The 14,945-nt window shown below is 41.5% G+C and overlaps 5 protein-coding genes across 5 annotated transcripts; 3 read left to right on the top strand and 2 right to left on the bottom strand.

The window, feature by feature from the left end:
* Window positions 1–852: 852 nt before the first annotated feature.
* Window positions 853–4,093, bottom strand: Cbr-nrd-1 (the record flags this gene model as incomplete). The annotated part of the gene is made up of 5 exons (XM_045242340.1): window positions 853–1,055; window positions 1,104–1,198; window positions 1,247–3,554; window positions 3,625–3,880; window positions 3,932–4,093. The coding sequence occupies 5 exons, from the start codon at window positions 4,091–4,093 to the stop codon at window positions 853–855; spliced, it is 3,024 nt and encodes a 1,007-aa protein (XP_045097530.1).
* A 653-nt stretch (window positions 4,094–4,746) lies between these two features.
* Window positions 4,747–5,815, top strand: Cbr-eaf-1 (the record flags this gene model as incomplete). The annotated part of the gene is made up of 3 exons (XM_002638974.1): window positions 4,747–4,861; window positions 4,919–5,207; window positions 5,452–5,815. 3 exons carry the CDS (start codon window positions 4,747–4,749, stop codon window positions 5,813–5,815), a joined length of 768 nt encoding a protein of 255 aa, XP_002639020.1.
* A 500-nt stretch (window positions 5,816–6,315) lies between these two features.
* CBG22268 lies at window positions 6,316–7,491 on the top strand (the record flags this gene model as incomplete). Its single annotated transcript, XM_045242334.1, has 3 exons — window positions 6,316–6,543; window positions 6,594–6,728; window positions 7,045–7,491. The coding sequence occupies 3 exons, from the start codon at window positions 6,316–6,318 to the stop codon at window positions 7,489–7,491; spliced, it is 810 nt and encodes a 269-aa protein (XP_045097529.1).
* A 531-nt stretch (window positions 7,492–8,022) lies between these two features.
* On the top strand, window positions 8,023–10,648 carry CBG22267 (the record flags this gene model as incomplete). Its single annotated transcript, XM_002638972.1, has 6 exons — window positions 8,023–8,134; window positions 8,179–8,735; window positions 9,582–9,660; window positions 9,706–9,916; window positions 9,966–10,438; window positions 10,488–10,648. The coding sequence occupies 6 exons, from the start codon at window positions 8,023–8,025 to the stop codon at window positions 10,646–10,648; spliced, it is 1,593 nt and encodes a 530-aa protein (XP_002639018.1).
* A 197-nt stretch (window positions 10,649–10,845) lies between these two features.
* CBG22265 lies at window positions 10,846–13,236 on the bottom strand (the record flags this gene model as incomplete). The annotated part of the gene is made up of 9 exons (XM_045242325.1): window positions 10,846–10,944; window positions 10,986–11,210; window positions 11,258–11,465; window positions 11,663–11,894; window positions 11,956–12,040; window positions 12,119–12,312; window positions 12,354–12,460; window positions 12,818–12,993; window positions 13,210–13,236. 9 exons carry the CDS (start codon window positions 13,234–13,236, stop codon window positions 10,846–10,848), a joined length of 1,353 nt encoding a protein of 450 aa, XP_045097528.1.
* Window positions 13,237–14,945: the final 1,709 nt, after the last annotated feature.

The raw sequence follows: 14,945 nt of genomic DNA, 5'->3' as shown, positions 1-14,945 counted from the left end.
AACAGCGTTCCAATTTGGGACAGTTCGAAAGTGCACAGTTCGATCTAGAACAGTTCGATTTTGTCCTTGTTCTGTTTTGATACTTGTTCGAGAAAGACACTGTTCTGATTTGAATCAGTTCGACTTTAGGTCTGTTCGATTTTGAAAACGTTCGAATTCGTCGTACCCCCCACCATTAATCCTCTTATTTTTCAAATTTTTCAAGTCAACCAAGTCATGAGTCGAATCGAAAATAGACAGAAAACATTGTTTTCCTGATAAGAGACATTTTTCGAATAACTAATATAATCAAACAAAACTTCAAAGAAGTACTCATCAAACTTCGAGAACACATGAATCCAACATGGCTCAGCGATGAGTGGGCGCCAGGAGAGTTGACTTTGAACCCGGAGCCGGCCAGAAAACTTTTTTATTAGGCCATTAATTGTGGCACTGATAAGAAAGGTCTTTGACGACATCGCTCGCGCGGTTTTCCTAGAGAGAAACGAAACTATTATGTTTTGTTTATTTTTTTTTGTTCGTTGATTAAATAATACAAAAAATTAGAAATTGTTGAATAAAAGTACAAAAAAAAGAAGAGGAATCGATGACTAAATGAACATGAGACGGTCAAGATTAGTGATAAAACAGGAGATTGCCTATTTGAAGGAATTTTGAACATTTCAGACTGAGAATACAAATTAAAAGGAAACGAAAGAAAATAGGGGGAGAGGAGGAAAGAACACGGTTTGAGATTTGATTGTATCGGAATTTACATTGGGACGAGTTTCAGATTTTCAAACAAACATGATGAGGGGGGATAAAAGCGAAATTAGAAAATAGAAAACAAAATAAATTAAAGATTGAGATAATTCATTCGAGATCCATTGGAACCTCTTCGGTTTTGTCTTGATGATCATCAGCGATTGAGGCGATTTCAGTGATTTGTAGTGGTGGCTTGACTGGCTCAGGGGCGGCTTCTTGCTCTTCTTTCTCGGCAGTTGGCACGGTTTCAGGCTCTTGAACTGGATCCTTCAGTTCATCAAGAGTGGTTGAGGAGACGGTGGCTTCCTCGGCTGAAACTAGTTAGGGGATTAACTCAGAAGGGATACACCGGTACGTACCGCTCGACTTCTTGACAGATGGCTCACGTTTGCTATCTCTTTCGTAGCTTGGCGATCGGCGTATCCGGCGATCAGGTGATCGGGAAGTTCTGCGTCTGTAACTTTATAAGGATAAAATGACCTAAAATTCTGGATTAACTTACCGATCTCGTCTATCATCACGTCTATCGTCACGTCTATCATCTCTTCTGTCATCGTGACGATCATCCTCCTTCCTATCATCATCTCCCCATCGAGAACGTCTTCTTGCTCCATCTTCCGATCGGCGACGATCGATTTGAGATCGATCACGATCACGATGTTCATAGTCGCGATCCCGTCCATGATCTCTACCATTGTCTCTTACAGATCGTTGATGCTCACGCCACATCTCCTGTTGATCCGGAAGCCTTCCACGTCCATTTTCCGGTCGGAATGGTGGTCCACGACGAGAAGAGTCGAAGTGAGATGGAGGTGGTGGTCCGCCACGGAATGCGGGTGGTGGTCCGTGCATTCCTGGTGGTGGTCCGGCACGTGGTGGGAATGGTGGCGGCGGCATTGGAGGTGGCGCACCAACTGGTCCTCCACGACCGAATGGTGGTGGCGGAGCGTTGAATCCCTGTTGGAACATTGGTGGCGGCTTATTCGGATCAAATCCTGGTGGTGGCACACCGTGTGGTGGTCCGACTCCTGGCGCTGGTGGAAATCCAGGAATTTGTGGCATTCCTGGTGGAGGTGGAGCGTTGAGGTTCAATTGGAACATTGGTGGGACGCCTGGTGGAAGTCCAGGTGGTCTTGGTTGCCCTGGAAGTTGTCCTAACTGAGGATGGAACGGGAAGCCCATTGGTGGAGGCTGTGGAACGGGTGGTTGCATGGTAGGAGGAGGTGGCATCGAGATGAGCGACTCTCCATTATCCTTGTACAACGTCTTTTTGTCGGCTGGGAGAGATTCCACATCTAGCATCGATCCTTCGCAGAAAGTTTTGAGGTCAGATGGCAGTTTGTCGTATGGGAGCTCCCAGACTCCACGATTGCAATCCCAGTGTTCGACGAAAGAATCTTCCTGTCCGGGACTTCTGGCCCAGTAAACTCTGACCATTTTCTTAGCGACAGAGACCTCTCGAAGCTTCTGGACCACCTCATTCGCACTCTTTCTCGTCTCCATTGTGACGAATGCACACGCTGACTTGCTGATAACTTTGACTCGAACGGCCTCTCCACATGATTCTACAGCTTGCTTCACATCGGCTTCCACAACATTAGTAGGTAGTTTTTTGAGCAGCAAGGTACGAGAGGCAACTGAAAACAGAAAAAAATTAGCCTGATTCCCATCAATTCCTTTTCCCCTTTCATCAGATTTCTCATTCGACTCACCAATAGTAAATCCAGCTTTCACAGCCGGAAGTCCCATTTTCCTCCTCTCCTTATTCTCCTTCTCTTTCTCTTTATCCTTCTTTGCCTTATCCATTTCGTTGTTATTCGACGCTTCCGCCATTTTCATATTCTTCTGCGGGCTCTCCATGTTCTCGTTGGCGAGCAACGCTTGCTGCGCGGCCGCCAGCTCCGTGAGCAACGGGTTGACGCCGGCTTGAAGGGCAAACGGTAGAAGAGGATTACCCAGCATCATTAGGTTTGGTTGGTTGCCCGCGGTGCCCACTTGCCCTTGGAGCGCCTGCAGCTGTGCGGCGCGCTGTTGAAGCATGAGGGCCGCTTGTGCGTTTTGTGGGTTTAGAAGCTGTGCGGCGTTGAAGCCTGGAATATTCTGAAGACCCAGATGTTGGTTAGCCAAACCGGGTGGCAACGATTGCTGGAGAGCCATCAGATTTGGTGGTGGGGCTCCTAGATTCATGGGCGCTGACGACGTTGGAACAGTGTTTTGTGGCATGAGAGGAAGGCCGAATGGGTTGACGGCAGTTGTTGTGAACACTTCAGTGATTTTAGAGAGAATAGCTGGCTGAGTGATCAAGGTATTAGCCAAACCAAGAATCTCGTCATGGTTCAACTTCTTGATTTCCTTCTCCGGCTCTTTCTCCTTATCGTCTTCGTCATCCGAATACTCAAAATCTCTCGTTAAAACATTCTGTATACTTGTTCCATCCTTTTTGTTCTTTTCGTTCTGGGCTTCAGTGATCTTCGGTGCCAAAATTGCAATGAAAGTTTGAAGAACCTTTTGAAGCTGATTACGATCCTTTGTGAGCACTCCAGACCGATCGATTCCAAACTTCTGAATCATTTCCAACATCTCTCGTTCCGAAATCGTTCCATTCACTATCTCTTCGGAGAGCACAAACGTCGGAATGTCGGGACCTTTAAACGAAGGACCAGCTCCTAGAAGACCATCATCAGGAGGTGGCATCGGAGGAGTACGAGCTTGCTTGTTACCTCGGGATTTCCTTCTGTATGTGCCAGAGTAAATAGACATGTCGGCATTTGCTCCTTTCACGATACGCTCCACTTCCTCGAACTCTATCTCTGAAATGTTTCAGGGTTGTGGATGATTCATTTTATCGCTTGGAGCCCACACTTCAAAGCTCAAACTTACTGAGTCCCGCGAATTTGCACCTGTCGCGATATGGCTGTATCTGTGCCTCGGTGAAAACCTTGTTGGCCATCCACAAGTTGAGCGTCCGCACCAATTTCATCTTGTCCTTCGAATTGCACTTCATAAGCGGCTCGAAGAACTTGTCGAATTGCTTCATGAACCGAGGACCGAACATGTCGTGTTTCAGTTGATGATTCGCCGCACGGACGATGCTATCGATCACATATAATACGTTGAGCCGTTGATCAGGCTTGCACTGAAAAAAAGAAAAAATATTGAAAACAAGGACTGATAAACTATCACAAACCTTTGTTATAAGCTTCTCGCATCCATAGACTACATGCTTATAATGTTTCTGCGCCTTTATCGCTGCCTTCGTGATGTCTTGGATTTTGTTCTTGCTCAAGTTCCGAGAATCGAACAGAGTGGCTAGCTCAGAGTTGAAGTTCTTCAATACTGGGTCGTCCATGGCTAGATGAAGTTTGAATTGGTGCTAGTGAATGAGTCGGGAACTAAAATGGATCGCTGAAAAATTAGAAAATTGGAAAGTGAGGATAAAAACGTCGGAAAGAAGCGATGGATATATTCTTGAATAGGTTATTGGTTGACTCTTAACTCATTAAAAAATTTGAAACATTCTGAACGATTTTCGGAAAAATCGATATTCTTCGCAGTCTAGGTTTAGAGTTTCCTATGTAGTTTTCCTCGAAAATTTTCTGGCTTTTTTTAGTTTATTAGTCAAATTTCAGTGTTTCTAAACTATGATTATTTTTTTCACCGAAAAAATCGCATGAATCGCGTTCAAATCACAAAAATAGGAGGGAAAGTTGGCGGCAATCGGCAGAATCCGAGACCACCCGACCGCGCCGCACCGTTGCAAAACACGCGTGCGGCGGTTTGCGTTTGCGACGCGCCGCCCACTTCTCGGGCTTATTTTCTATGGAAACGGATGGAAAATCGATATATTCTGAGGGAGATTCATAGTTTTTCGTTTATATTGATTAATGAGATTATGCAGCAGACCCTTTCTTGTCATTGAATAGAACATAACTTGGCTTTTTTCTGCTGCCCGTGGATAATCATAGAAAAAAATCAAGATTTGTTGAATATTTGCAGTGTCGCATGTCAGAATCGAGCGATATTCCAACCGGTACTTACTCCTTGAGTCTCGGAAGGTCATTCGACACAAAGGGAAGGAAAAATGATCCGAAAGCGGCGCAGTTCCATACTTTGAGATGTGAGATTTGAAGAAAAAATTGAAAACGGAGAAAGTATTTAAAAAAGTTATTTTCAGACGATTTCAAGCCAAGTTCCGTCTCGAACAACGTCGACAATACCTTCATCGCATTCGGAAGCAATAGTCAAGATGTGCACGTGTCGGTGCCAAGTGAGGGAGGAGACAATATGACTGTATATAAGGGCTCAAAGAAGGACGCAAAGCCCAAAGAGTGTCTTTTATTTTTCGATAAAAAGACAGGAATGGTTCGGTTGGAGAAGATAACCAGTAATATAAATGTGAAGAAGACACGAGATTTGGATCCGGCCACCGAGCAGGCGTTGAAAAGAGGAATCGAGCGGTTGAGGTGAGTAGATAAATAGTTTATATAAAGCACAGAGTTGCCCGCGGTAACCTCCGCAAAACGCGCTTTGTCGCACACCTCAAGTTCAAGGACTTGGCACCGTGCCAAATCATCATTTTTTGAATTGAAAATTCCAAATTTCAGCCGCGTCGCGCGGCGCAACGCGCGCTCAAGAGCACTGAGAAAAATTTGAATGCATGTACCCTGTTGCGACCCCGTGGTAAAGCTTGAAACAGACGTTTTTCAGAACGACGGCCTCCTCCAACCCACAACATCTCTCATCATCCTCGTCTCCAGAAGAGAAACAACGACCGCCGCCGCCTGTTCAAGACACTTCGGATTCTGAGAGCGATTCTGATTCAGATTCAGATGACAAGTCGAACGTGGATTCTAGTGATGATGATGAGCGAGCACTTATGGAACAGATGAAGCAGCAGCAGCCAGCTGAACAACCAACAAATTCCTATCACCAGGAAAGCCACGTGGCACCACCACCGCCATCCTACAACACCAGCTATGGATCTTCATCTTCAAATCGCAACACAAGGATCAATAAGGATTCCGAGAAGTATGGATTGGCGTTGAGTGAGAGCTCCGACGAGGATGATTAATTTTTTATCGTTTCCTGTCCAATGTTTGTATTTCTATTTATGTTCATTGTATTATTCACATTTCTTTTGTCCCGAAAAATTTCATATATTCATTTTTTAAGAGCACCTGTGTCTGTGATACTTTTACTGAATTCTAGTTCATTTCATTTCTTCTTCTCTACTGGGTCCGTTTATTGCATTCTTTTCGATAAATTACTTATTTACTCGTTTCTGGCGATTCCTATCCCTTAAAATCAACGGGGGTAAAAACTATTTCACTAAACAACGGGCGACTGTAATTTCGGAGCATCGTTGCGAAATGAAAATAGGTGGGAAGTTTGAAAATAAAAAACTTCCAGAAAATATTATCCTTGTCTGAGAAAAAAAGGTTGAGACGCAGAGAAAAAATGTCTGTGTCTCCACCTTATGTGTGCTATTTAGGCTCTCCGCTTCGATATCGCTACCGTATTCAGACTGCAAAAAATACTCTATAACCTTTTTTTTCTCAGACAAGCATAATAATGACAACAGAGCAGCACCAACAGTACACTCCGGAGCACACGGTTCCGGTGCTTCTCGAGGATATCGCTGACACAAAAACCGATACGATTCAATTCGGCAAAGTCTCCCTGGTTCGAATTCAGCTCAGAGCCATAGTCGAATCCATCAGGTTCAATGACAGCGACGCCGAGTATATTGTGACAAATGAAGCGAGAACGCATCGGATGATGGTTCAGAAAATTTATACGGTATTGGGAATTCGGGATTCACCTAGACTTCAAATTTCTTGAATTTTCAGCCAGCGTTCCCTCGTTCCCGTTGCGAAGAGTTCATCGTCAGCGACAACGTAGCAATCTTCGGAAAAATCCGGGTCAAAGAGGACGGAACCGCGTTTATCAATGCGCTCGGCTTGAATGTGATCGGATGGGATGAGGTTGCGGCGGGTAGAATTATCTATAGAATGTCGAAAAGCTATTATGAGAAGGTAGGCGATTTTTTAGATTTCATTTCTAGCCATTCTGAGCCTATTTGCAGCCATTTTCAGCCATTTTGAGGCAATTTACAGTCAATTTGAAGCCATTTTTAGCCATTTTGAGGCCTTTCACAGCCATTTTTAGGTCATTTTTAGCCATTTTGAGACAATTTACAGTCATTTTGAAGTCTATCTTCACAGTCCTTTTTTCGACATTTTGGAACCAAATTTCTATAATTTGGGCTTTTTAATCAGAAGAATCGAAAATCAGTTTCAGAACACCGCTGCACTGCCGACAAATCAATCCTCCGTGGCTCATCTGAAACTGGGACTTCACAAGAAAACTGGAGACGTGTCTCGATTCCCAATCGACCTACTCGAGCCGTCTGCCGCTCTGGAAAACAACGGAGGCGTGTGGCCGTCGGAGATCGAGGATCTGGCGGCGGGATTAGTGGTCAAGAAGGCGAAAGTAGAGGAGGAATCGAGTTCAGATGAAGAGGAGGATTCTGATGGCTCAGATGAAGAGGAGACAGAGTCAGAGGATTCTGAAGAGGGAGAGGAAGAAGAGGATTCATTTGACGCAGGACCCGCGGCGTTGGTCCAAGAAGAAAGTCAGGTTCTAGAAGATTCGTTCGATGCTGGACCGACGACTACTATTCCAGAAGCTGCTGAGAAGCCAAAACAAGAGGAAGAAGTTGTCTTCGATTCTTTTGAAAATGCCTAATTTTTTTAAACCATTCTAATGCATCATTCCAATTTTCGTAAACTAAAGATCTCATTTTTATCATATGAAAAAAAAATAATTTTTTGTGTTTTTTCTTTTTTTTTTCGTATTCCGTATTTTACCGGTAATGATCCTGTGAAAATTTCCTTTTAAACAGTGAAGAAAAATGTACCTTTTTAATGCGAATTCTCGAGAGAAAAAAGTTGATTTTTCTTCGATTTTTATCAATTTTTTTTAATTAGCAAATTGTTCAAGTTTCAGATTACAAAAACCGGAATAATCGAAAAAGAATCTTTGAAAACAGCTGAAAACCCTAAAAAGGTCAGAAAATTTTGCTAAAAAATCGAGGAAAGTTTTCGAAAAATTCGCAAAACCTCGAAAAATGGCTTCAAAAAGACGGAAGTTTTTGAAGGTTTTTCGCTTCTTGAAGCGATTTTTTCGAAAATTTTCTTTGGCCCTATATAGAATCAAATATTTTTCTACAAATTTTCGGTCGGAGTCCCCCTTTAAATCTTATTTTCAGCGCTAAAAATGCAACACATTCGTCTCGCTGTGGACCATAGCAAGCTGGATTCAAAGTTTGATGGCTACAAAGTTTCAATGGATAACATCCATTTTGAGAGCAAACAATTGCCGCAGAGATGTACATGTCCTTCAAAAAATTCGGAAAAAATCAATATTTTCCAGCATGCCTACGCTCACCAACGAACATTATGGTTTCTCTACAACATATGAAAGTCTTCTCGAACGATAATCAATTGTTTTGCAACGTGGAAAAGTGTACGGAGTCGCATGAATACTTGTACCGTATTCTAGACACTGGACACATTCAGGAGTTGGCTTATGATAAGAGGAGCCGTCAATGGAAGGATATGATCATTGGGAACATCGATATCGGGACAGACTCCTCGCCAGCGTTCCCAACTGGCTTGATTTTCACAGATTTTGAATTCTACGTGGCATCCAATGGAATTTCAGATATTTCGGTTCATCTTGGCACCGAAGTCATGCTAAAGCGTACTTTTGAAGGCGCCAAGGGGATTTGTTTGATCGAGGCGAAAGTTATTGAGAATAAGCTGAATATTCTGGCATACTCTGTGGAGAATTCAGAGGAGAACGATCGAAAAACAACAAAGACGCGGTCGAGAATCTATTGGATTGTTGTCAATTTGCTTGATTTTGATTGCACCAGCAATCTCACTATTGAAAAGGAAACACAGTTCATTCAGAATGGTCATTTTGAGGTACTTTTGAGTGACTACAGTATGTTAAAGGCGCATGCAAAAAGTTTACCTGCGGGTCTTGAGCGAACTACATTCAAAAATATTTTTGTGTTTTTTTGTCAATTTTCTGAAAATTTCAATTTTTCAGAACTTTGAAAATCAGAAAATTCCAAAATTTTGAAATTAGGAAAATATCGGAAATTCTAAAATTCTGAGATTCAGAAATTTTGAAAATCAAACATTCCGAATTTTAAAAAACTCTAAAATTCCGAAATTCGGAAAATCTAAAAATTCGAAATTTGGAAAATCGAAAAATCCGAAATTCGGAAATTTCAAAATTTGAAAAATCGAAAATTCTTAAAATCGGAAAATCAGAAATTCTAAAATTCTGAGATTCAGAAATTTCGAAATTTTAAATTTTCAGAACTTTTCGAAATCGGAAAATTCCGAAATTCGAAAAATCGAAATTTGGAAATTCGGATAGTCGAAAATTCCGAAATTCAGAAAAAAATGAAAATTCAAAATTTTTGATTATCGGAAAATTCGAAGTTTGGAAAATCGAAAATTCGGCGAAGCAGAAAATTGCAAAATCTAAAATTTCGACATTTGGAAAATTCTAAAATTCAAAAAATTGGAATTTCAGAAAATCGGAAAATCTAAAATTTTGAACTTTCAAAATTCAGAAAATTTCTGAAATTCCGAAAAATCCGAAAAATCCGAGATTTGAAAAATCGGGAATTGTTAAATTCGGAATATCAGAAATTCTGAAATTTCGAAATTCGGAAAGTTCTGAAATTTCGAAATTCAGAAAATCGAATATTCGGAAAATTAGAAAATTGAAAATTCTACAATTCCGACCATTTTCAGACTTGTACATTCTCCAGCGATGGAAATTTGATTTTCTTGGCCAGCGAGAAGCCACGTGTCGATGGAGAGCAAGTGACTGGTAATCTAGGATGTGACCTAAAAAAGTACCCTCTTAAATTTTCAGTTCTCAATCACACTTGGTCTCAAACTGGCGCCACAATCGAAGTGAAATTCACGTTGACCGGTGGCTCACTGTCTCAAGAAGACGTCGATTTGAACGTCTCCAAATCTAGTGTGAAGTTGGCGATTCAAGATGTCGTCGTGCTCAACGGAACACTGGGCGGAGAAATCGACGAGAATGATGTGGAAATTGCGATGGGGCAAACCGAGAAATCGTTGGTTTTTTTAATTTTTCCCATAGAGCGAACTTTCCCCTATTTTCAGACTAACTCTGAAGCTGAAATCGACGTCTGACAAGAAGTGGGAGAAGCTTATTGGTTTGGAGACATCTAGAATGGAAAAGGTAGAAAACGAGGAAATGGGAAAGATGGGTGCATCAGAGGAGCCAATGGAGGAGTGTGATGAGGCTGATAAGGCGTTGCTATTCTACTGGGTCAACAGACAGAGTGGAAAGACGATTGCTCAGTGTGACGTCTCCGGCTCTCAATCTCTATTCGTCCGCCGCAATCGTGATCAGCCAGCGGACTTCTGTCTCCGTCACGATGTTGATGGCCTTCTCTGGTCGTTTGCTGGCCCCGCCCCTTGCCACGTGGCAACTCTTCAAGCATTCGGATACGTTCAGGCATCGAAAACGACTCGGCTGTGGTCAGGATGCTCGCCGAACAACACCATGGCTTGCATCATTGAAGGCAACAACCGGGTGCTTTTGTACTCACAAAAAGTCGAAGTTTTTGGAAGTGAGTATTTGGCAAGTGCGCTCTGTTGATAATTCTCTTTTTCTCTTAGGTCTGAGCAATCGCAAAACGTCGCAAACTGTAAACCACGTGGCAAAGCAGCATCTGCTTCGTCTCGAGTGTCCGGATCCGATTCGTGGTGTCCATATGACCAACACACATCTCTTCGTCGCCACCAAAGAGCACATCCACGTGGCGGAGCTTCCTGTCTAATCTAAATTGCTTAAATTATTGAGATGAAATTTTGGGATTTTATATATCTTCAACAAGCTTAAAACAAGACCTAAACCCGTTTCCAAGGCATATCGGATCAGTAACAAGTGAATTTGAGGGGAGGAGAGGGGAAGGGGGGAGGGGGGTGAAAAACAGTGGGTGGGAAATTTGAATTTTCTAGTAACAACAAGATAATTTTATAAATGAGATAACTGATTTCCATGGACCGGACAAGGGCTTATCGAACTCCTCGGATTAAGACCCATCTGCATCCGTTCGTTGGGTGATGGTGATACCTGGAAGCTTGCTACATTGATGATAGAGCGCATTTCCTTACATCAATGGATCCTTCAGTGCTGTCGCCTTCTTCGAAACAGCAGCCACAGCAACAGCAGCAAACGAAGAGGCAAGGGCATACACGACGCGGCTCATCGGCATCGCGCATCTGCAAATTTCGATTAGAGCGCGTTTGCATAATATCACTAACTTGTGTCTCTCGCATTGAATAGATGACCGATCCGATTATGCAAATGATAAAGGACACAAAGTAGAGGTAGTGGAACTGAAAAACTGTTTGAATAGGTTCAGAAAAAAAAATAGCAAAATTACCGTATCCTTAAACATGAAAATTCCAAACAACAACGAATAGAAATCGGCGGTCAGCGTTGACAAATTGAACATTAGCGCTGACGTCTTCTGAAGTACCACCGTGACCAGCGAGTAGAAGATGAACATCGAGAAGGCGAAGAGCGCAAAATAGGATACTGTTGTTCCATCCCACACGATTTTAGAAAGCGCTTCTTGCTCGAACACGGCTCTGTAAAGAAAGAAAATATTTTTTTTTTCTGTTCAGATGTCGTGTGTGTTATGATGCAAAATCCGCAAACACCGTGACGATAGAATGCAGAATGCCGTAAGGTATGACGCAAGATACGCAAACACCGACCCGCAAAAATGCAGACTGACTTGTAAAGAATGGGAATTTTGCAGAAAAGAAAAGAAGAAAAAACATACGTTTGCACACCGGAAACAATGCATCCGAACAATCCAAGCATCCCGAGATATTCTGTCCGCGAGTGCTGTTTCACCAGAAACTCCTCAGCAACATTGCAAATCGCGTACATCACCGCCGCGGCGAGACACAAAACATCGCCCAGCACTTTGTTGGATCCCCCTTCGGCGCCTTTGTCACCTAATGCATCTGCCCAGATGACACATGCGATGCCAACAAGGCAAATTGTGACGCCTGAGGATTTTTTTTTTTTTGGGGATTTTGAAAATTTTCAATTAGGAATATAATTGTTTACCTAAAATATGGGAAGCCAGGTAGCGAACAGATAGAAACAGCCAGGAGAGGAAGAGGACCGTTGGGATTGTGGCGCAATCGAGGAGCTGGAAAAAAATTTTCAAATGCAATCAAAATTTAAAAAAAAATTTTGAAAAAATTCTCAGTAGAGCGAGATCGAATACCTGAACAGATGTTAAATTGGTGTACTGATAAGCCTTAACAATCATATAATTGGCTTCCACATCGATGATTGCAAGTATCAAATATCGCCATCCGCGCTTCCGAAGAACGACGACAAGGCTGTTGTCATCGGTTTTGCATGCCAGTGATATGCAATAAACGAAACATAAAAGGAAGTAGTTGGAGAAGGCTTGGGCTGAAAATAAAATAAACATTTCAAAAAAAAATTTAACTCACCAGCTGGCGCATTTACATTTTCGTTGACTAATAGCTGACTCGAAACTCCGGTCCCACATAAACATAGTGATAAGATTTGTCCCAATATCAGTGCTTTGAATGTTCGGCTGAAAAATTCGTAATTTTTAAATTTTTTGAAAATTTTTAAAATTTCCCCCACCTAATTTCTGAATAATCCTTCGCTGAAGACGAAGACGGAGGCATTTTAGGCGAAAAAATAGGATGCTCCCGCACTTTTTATCAAAAAAAATTGGGGGCGGCGACACTTTATCAGTAGCACTAACGGGAGCGGCGCAGACAGAAGAGAGGCGAGAGAGAAGGAATTAGAGAAGAGACGCAGAGTGAGAAATAGAAGAAACAGAGGGTATTATTTTTTGCACAGAAAATATGAGTTTGTCGGGGTTTGGAGTTCGAGCGAACTTTGAATTTTGGTTGAGAGCAAGAGTGCTCCACTGAGAACTAACCTAACATTGGGATCGTCGCAGCACGGTGAGCAGTTTATCGCGTCGTCATAGTCATCTGGAGAAGGGAGAGGAGGGGGCGGAGCGAAGGGATTTCGATGCGGTTGTACTGACGGTGGACGAAGACCATTTTGTTGTGGCGGTGCTGATGACGTAGATGCAGCACCGCAGTTTGTCATCTGGAAAGTGCGCTCTATTGATAACTTTTTGAATTTTAAAAAATTCAACAAAACGCGGTTTGAAAGCTGGTCAGTTCAAAGCCTTACGGTTAGTAAAATTATAGAATTTGTCATCTGGAAACGAAGTGTGGTCCAATAATAATTTTTTTGAATTTCGAATTTTTAAAAAAATTTCAATAGAGCGCATTGTCAAAATTCCTTATTTAAAAATCTTACAGTTTTGAAAATTATGCAATTCGTCATCTGGAAAACGGAAGTGCGCTCTATTGATAACTTTTTAACTTTAAATATTTATAATCGCGTTTTTGGATGTCGTTAGTTCAAAACCTTAGAGTGTTGAAAAGTATACAGTTTTTCACCTGGAAACTAAGTTCGCCCTATTGATAATTTTTTGACGTCTGAAAATTTTGTTTAAATTTCAATAGAGCGCATTTTCAGAACTCGTCAGTTCAAAACCTTACTATTAGAGCGTTTAAAATTATAAAGTTTTTCTTCTTGAAACGAAGTGCGGTTGATAACTTTTTTCTGTTGATAATTTTTCGAATTTTGAATTGTTTTAAAAAATTTCAAGAGAGCGCATTTTCGAAACTCATCAGGCAAAAATTTACGAATTTGCTCTACCGCATATTTGTTTATTTTTTTCTGAACTTTTTGATTTCAAAATCCAAAAAAATGTCGGCAAATGCGCTCTACCGAAATTCGCAAAAAACGACCTACCCCGTAATCCCCGTACTGTCGAAATGGTTGTTGATATGGTTGCCGATAGTGCTGATTTTGATCTACTCGTCGATATCGATGCTCGCGATCGTCGACAAGTGGCCGTCGTTCGCCAGCGTGCTCGTCGTACACCGATCGATGATACGAGAATGAGTTGGCTGTAAAAAGAGAGAGATAGAAAATTGAGCCAATCAGTCTCGGGGAAGTATAACTGACCACTTTCTCAATGAGAAAGTGAGAAAACGAAGCTGAGATCTGAGGGGAGTTACACGGTGTGTAACAAATTGCTTCAGTGGTTTCATGGTTTCCGCGGGGATTCGGGTGTCGAGACGAAAAGAGAGAGAGAGAGAGAGAGAGAGAGAGAGAGAGAGAGAAAGAGAGAGAGAGAGAGAGAGAGAGAGAGAGAGAGAGAGAGAGAGAGAGAGAGAGAGAGATAGAGAAAGATAAAAAAGTTTATAGTTTCGGGACACAAATTCTTATATTAATTTTTTCGCTGAAAATTGACGTTTTTTTTGAATTTCCGCCATTTTGCGAGCTGGAAATTTTCAGCGCAAGAAAGCGCAGCTGCATTGTCAGAAAATTTGAATTTTGCCAAAATCTAGTTCAGGTTTTTCAAATGTGCTCTACTGAAATATTTATGTCAAAATTATGATAGAGCGTATTTGCCTTTTTTTTGTTTATTTTTCGGATTCCCGGCATAATTTCTAGGTTGAAAAAAGAAATTTTCAGCACAAAGGAGCACATTTGCGTTCAGAAAAAAAATTTCAAAAAATCGAAAGTTCCGATAGAGCACATTTGGCAAAATTCAAAAGTTGGGTCATGACCTAGAGTTCCAAAATATCAAAATTTAATTTTTGGGTCATGACCTAGTTTACCAAAATGTAATAGTTTAGGTGATGATCTAGATTTTCAAAATTTGGATTTCCCAAATTTGGGTCATGACCTAGATTTTGAAAATTAGGTCATGACCTGAATTTTAAAATTTAAGGTACGACCTGCATATCCCAAAATTAGGTCATGACCTAGATTTCCAAAATTAAAAAAATACAAAATTTGGAAAATCGAAAATTTTTAAAAATCCAAGATTTGGCAAATCGAAAATTCGGAAAATTCCAAATTTCCGATAAAGTATATTTCCAATTTTAGAAATTTTTTGAAAATTTGAATTTTTCCAAATTTTGTTTTTTTCCGATGGAGCGTAATTGCAAACTGTACCTCGTTCTCCTCCCATTGTT

Source organism: Caenorhabditis briggsae, assembly GCF_000004555.2.
Source record: "Caenorhabditis briggsae complete genome, chrI, whole genome shotgun sequence".
Taxonomy (NCBI): Eukaryota; Metazoa; Nematoda; class Chromadorea; order Rhabditida; family Rhabditidae; genus Caenorhabditis; species Caenorhabditis briggsae.
Note: the sequence above shows the minus strand (reverse complement) of the source record. Positions and strands in the feature narration are given on the sequence as shown.